This window comes from Brassica napus, chromosome A2 (assembly GCF_020379485.1).
Source record: "Brassica napus cultivar Da-Ae chromosome A2, Da-Ae, whole genome shotgun sequence".
In the NCBI taxonomy this organism is placed as follows: domain Eukaryota; kingdom Viridiplantae; phylum Streptophyta; class Magnoliopsida; order Brassicales; family Brassicaceae; genus Brassica; species Brassica napus.
Genome location: NC_063435.1, coordinates 13,963,566 through 13,968,164, shown reverse-complemented (window position 1 = coordinate 13,968,164; position 4,599 = coordinate 13,963,566). Strand labels below are relative to the sequence as shown.

The 4,599-nt window shown below is 31.1% G+C and overlaps 1 protein-coding gene across 1 annotated transcript; it reads left to right on the top strand.

Moving 5' to 3' along the window:
• The first annotated feature begins 1,282 nt into the window (after nucleotides 1-1,282).
• Nucleotides 1,283-3,055, top strand: LOC106429669 (60S ribosomal protein L7-1-like). The gene is made up of 6 exons (XM_013870416.3): nucleotides 1,283-1,402; nucleotides 1,560-1,807; nucleotides 2,153-2,250; nucleotides 2,339-2,476; nucleotides 2,546-2,648; nucleotides 2,722-3,055. Exons 2-6 carry the CDS (start codon nucleotides 1,574-1,576, stop codon nucleotides 2,938-2,940), a joined length of 792 nt encoding a protein of 263 aa, XP_013725870.1. The 5' UTR covers nucleotides 1,283-1,402; nucleotides 1,560-1,573; the 3' UTR covers nucleotides 2,941-3,055.
• Nucleotides 3,056-4,599: the final 1,544 nt, after the last annotated feature.

Sequence of the window (4,599 nt, the reverse complement as noted above, 5' to 3'; positions counted from 1 at the left end):
TTAGTAAACGTATTTGTGAAATTAATTAATTTCATTTTATTTAAATTTTCGTTTATAAACCAAAACTATATTCAATTTTAATTTCTAATTATATTTTATGATAATTTAAATTAAAACTAACTAATTTTTGAAAGTAAATTTAAAAAGATTCTAAGAAGATATTAAAAAGATTTTGTTAGAACATTTTAAATATATTCACTTGTATTTCAAATAAAAATATAAAGATATTAAAAGATATAATAATAAAATTATGTAAAATATGATATTTTCTAGGAATAGTCCAAACTAAAAAAATCACACATGAAAAGAAGTCATGACTTCTGTTTTAATATATAAGATGTATAAAACATCCGAAGTTCGTCTAAAGTTGCGTACAATTAAATTTGATATTTTTATACATGTATAAATAGAACTAAAATATGATCAAATTTTGCATCTTTACTTTAAGTTAAAGTTTTATTAAAACTAATTAATCTCAATCTTAATTTACTTATTGTATGTTTAGTTGTTAGTGTTATATATTTATTTATACATCCTTTTTTTGAAAATATTTAGACATGATAATTGAGTTCTTATACATAACTTCATGTAAATAAATCATTGCATCATTTTTAATTTATCATCAACACCAACATCAATTAAGGATATTAAAAATATAAATTTGCTTTTATAAATATGAAACTTATAAATATGTATAATTTCATCTATATAATCTATTAGGTTCAAACACATTAAATTTTTTCGATAAACAAAACTATTAATCATGATCTGGAATTTGTATAAATCATTTTATACATAGATTAAGTTTCTTTTGAGTTTTTTTTTAAAAAATTGTAGATTAAAAAAATATCTCTAATATATATATATAATAAATTTGAAAGTTATAACATTATAAATTTATAGAAACTTGATTTTAAGTAATAATTAAATTACCCCTAATATAGAGAAATTTTTTAGGATAGCCATTTTTAGTTTATGTTCTAAAAAATTACATTTTTACTCTAAAGTTAATTAATCTAGACTTAGGATTTAGAGTTAAGATATGAGTTTTGGGATAGAGTTTCAAATTTCTAAAAATAAAAATAAATATGAAATTTTTTAAAATAAAATAAATTATTTTTATCATTTTCTTTGTTGAATGCTATTTTTGTAAATGGCTATTTGACGCCCTGATTTATCATAAACAATTTTACCTTATACAGTGTTTGATTTAACCATCATGCTTATGAAGCCCATCTCTTTGTTGAAAGGATATCACGAAACAATGGGCTAACTCATTAAAATGCAGTGAAGCCCATAAGCCCATATATGGTAGACGTAGAGCTTAGGTTGTTGTTAACAGAGAGTTGATAAACCCTAGAATCTCATTCTCAGCCACCGTTCAATTGCTTCGTCGCCACCGGTAGGTTTTGTTTCTCTTCTCCTTATTTTGCCTCGTTAAGCTTCGTGTTTTGTCCCTCTAGACTCAGTTCTAGGGTTTAGCTCTCTTCCTGTTTGTTTTGTTACGTCCCCTTTCATAACATTTTTGTATAAGAATCTAAGATGTGTTTCCTTTGTAGAGATAATAATAATAATGTCTGAAGAAGAACCTAAGGTGATGGCTGTAGAAGAACCTACAGTGATGGCTGTAGAAGAACCGAAGGGTTTGGACTACATACCTGAGGTTATACTTAAGAAGAGGAAGAACAGAGATGAGCTTGCCTTTATCAGGAAGAAACAGCTTGAGCTCGGAAACTTCGGCAAGAAGAAGAAGAAAGTTGCTGATATCAAACGCCCAGAAGATTTTGTTTTAGAGTTCAGAGCTAAGGTACCTCCTCAATCTCCTTTGTATCTCCATTAGTTTCACTTGTCTACCATCTTAGTAGTTTTTGTTTTGTAATGAATTGATTCAGAACTCTGTTTGTCCATTAACGTTATGGTATTGCTTCTAGACTTGTGTACACATCTTGGTAGAACTTGTTTTGTAATCCATGGAATGTTTAAGGGCTTTGAACTAAATTTAAATTTATACTGTAATTGTTCTACATGTCGGATGTGTTTCTCATTTAAGATTTCTCCCAGTCTATAAGATTGTGCTTACATGGCTTGTTGTTTGTTTTGTTTATGTATACTGCATAGTTCTTGTAATCTGACTGGTGTAATGTTCATGTAGGAAGTAGATCTTATTCGGATGAAGCAAAGGGTTAAGAGGCCAAAGTCATCTCCTGCACCGATAAATTCAAACCTTGTCTTCATCATACGCATACAAGGGTAATTGATGTTCTCCAATGGTATTTTTAGTCTTTTTATTTCTGCGAGTGTCGTCATCATCTCCTCCCCTTTGCTTTTTGGTGAGCAGCAAGAATGATATGCACCCAAAGACCAAGAAGGTTCTCAACAGTATGCAACTAAGGAGCACTTTTACTGGTGTCTTTGCCAAAGCAACTGACGGTTTGTTTCAAAAGCTTCTCAAAGTTCAGCCTTACGTTACCTATGGGTGAGCATAAACAAAATCAAATCTTTCAATGCTATTTATCTTTATTGATAATGTTTGTGATTCTTGAAGATACCCGAGTGATAAGAGCGTTAAGGACCTAATATTCAAAAAGGGATACACAATCATAGAAGGCAATCCTGTTCCTCTGACCGACAACAACATAATCGAACAGGTAATAAGTAGTTTCCTATTCAAAGTATACAAGAGCTTATTGCAGATAATGACCATGCTGTTTTGTAACGTAGGCTCTAGGAGAACATGGAATCTTCTGCATAGAAGACCTTGTGAATGAGATATCAAGGGTCGGTGTTCATTTCAGAGAAGTTATGAGATTCTTGGGACCATTGAAACTCAACAAGCCTGAGGCTGGTGTCTTGCGTGGGAAGAAACAGGTTTTCAGTGATGGTGGAGATACTGGAAACCGTGAAGACAAGATCAACGATCTCATCATCAAAATGAACTAGAAGAAGCGTGCTACTTATGTTTTCCTTAAAAAAAAAAAATCTGTGTGAGACCTTTGGAAAAACGCTAATGCAATTTTGCTTTTTGAAAGGAAAAACATTCACAATTTTATACTGATATCGTTAGAGCTTATATTATACACATGTGACAGAAATATAGTAACAGTGAGAATGGATTTGAAGTTTTTGGTCACTGATCATCTTCTGAAGCTCCTCTTTACTGTGTTCTTCGTCTTCCTCTGGGAGCTTCATGAATAGTTAGCTGCAATGGCTGGACCTAGTGTTCTTACAGGATTCATTGAAGCAGAAGTTACATGTTTGTTGATCATGATCAACAAAACATGTATATAGAAAAACAAGAAGATAAATTGTGATTTAGATCTATGTAGTGAATGATCGAAATCATCTGTTGATGGTTCTCTAACTTCATATCAAAGAGAAAAGCAACGTCAGTTTGAGACGAAAACAAATTGAATCGAGTTCGTCATTCATCTTTTTCTTTGCAAGTTGATGGTAAAGGTTATAGATTTTCTGCATAATCACAGAGTTCTGGAAAACGATTAAAATTAAATGAAAAAGATTACGTATTTACATTTATGACATTAATGAATGATAAAAAAAATCGCATAACTGGTTGTTGAACTTGAGATTGGATGTTGTCCAATCGACCAAGACAAAATAATTGATGTCCTTGAGAAACTTATTTTTAATATATATATGTCAAAAATATTTTTAAAAAAATCAAAACTAATCACCAATTTTCTGCTAACTCGCTAGAGTTCTTGACCACCTAATCATAGACCATTATGTAATGAATATTGCGGGTATGTTACTTGGGAATAAAATATCAAATTCATGTGGTATGTGGTGTAAATTTTGGGCAATATTGTCCAATGCTATTTCTAATCTTGGGTATGTAAGACTCATGATTTAATCTTAACTGGAATGGATCCTTGTTAATTCAAAAAGTCATAGAGGTATATATGAGATGGCACATATTTCAGCCGGCAAGTTTTGTATTCTCTAAACTCATTTCGATATTCAGCTTTCTTTGTTAAGTGTTCTTCTGTAAGCTTGAATGTGACAGATTTTGTTAATAGTTACACTGAAGTGTTTTTAACTGAGTTACCTTCTATTGACAGATGCATATATTGATAATCAAAAATTCAAAGTGTATCCAACAATTTTATTCATGGAGTCGGGAGAGGTAAATTATTTTTGTTTTTGTAATTCATATATTGAGTATATATCTGTTGGTGATAGTCATGTTGCTGCTATAGACTCGAATGACTATGTAAGCTTGAGTATTTGATTTCAATCCTAAACATCATTTTGCTCACTTTCTTTGGATTCGTTACAGTTTCTTTTATGAAGTGTAAGGTATACACATGGGGGTGGAGCAATCTCATGTACTCTCGGACAGGGTGACAAGAATGACATACTACTCCTGAAGTTGTGTTCAGCCTTAAGAACCATTTAGTAGTTCATATCTGAGAAAAATGTTTCTTTTTTTTTCTTAAAAGCTCAACTAATGTAATTGATATTGTCTTCAACATTTGCAGGTTTGTGCAGATTATATGAACACGATGTTTTTTTTTTGTAGAAGCTGGCTTGGTGTATAGGTTCGGGAGGTCAGGATTTGACAGGCTCTTGCACCGTGGT

Bases quoted from the DNA above. Each gene is read 5' to 3' on its own strand.
- LOC106429669 (XM_013870416.3), top strand. From the start codon at position 1,574: ATGTCTGAAGAAGAACCTAAGGTGATGGCTGTAGAAGAACCTACAGTG. The intron at 1,808-2,152 runs GTACCTCCTCAA...ATGTTCATGTAG, and splicing joins TTTTAGAGTTCAGAGCTAAG to GAAGTAGATCTTATTCGGAT. The intron at 2,251-2,338 runs GTAATTGATGTT...TTTGGTGAGCAG, and splicing joins TTCATCATACGCATACAAGG to CAAGAATGATATGCACCCAA.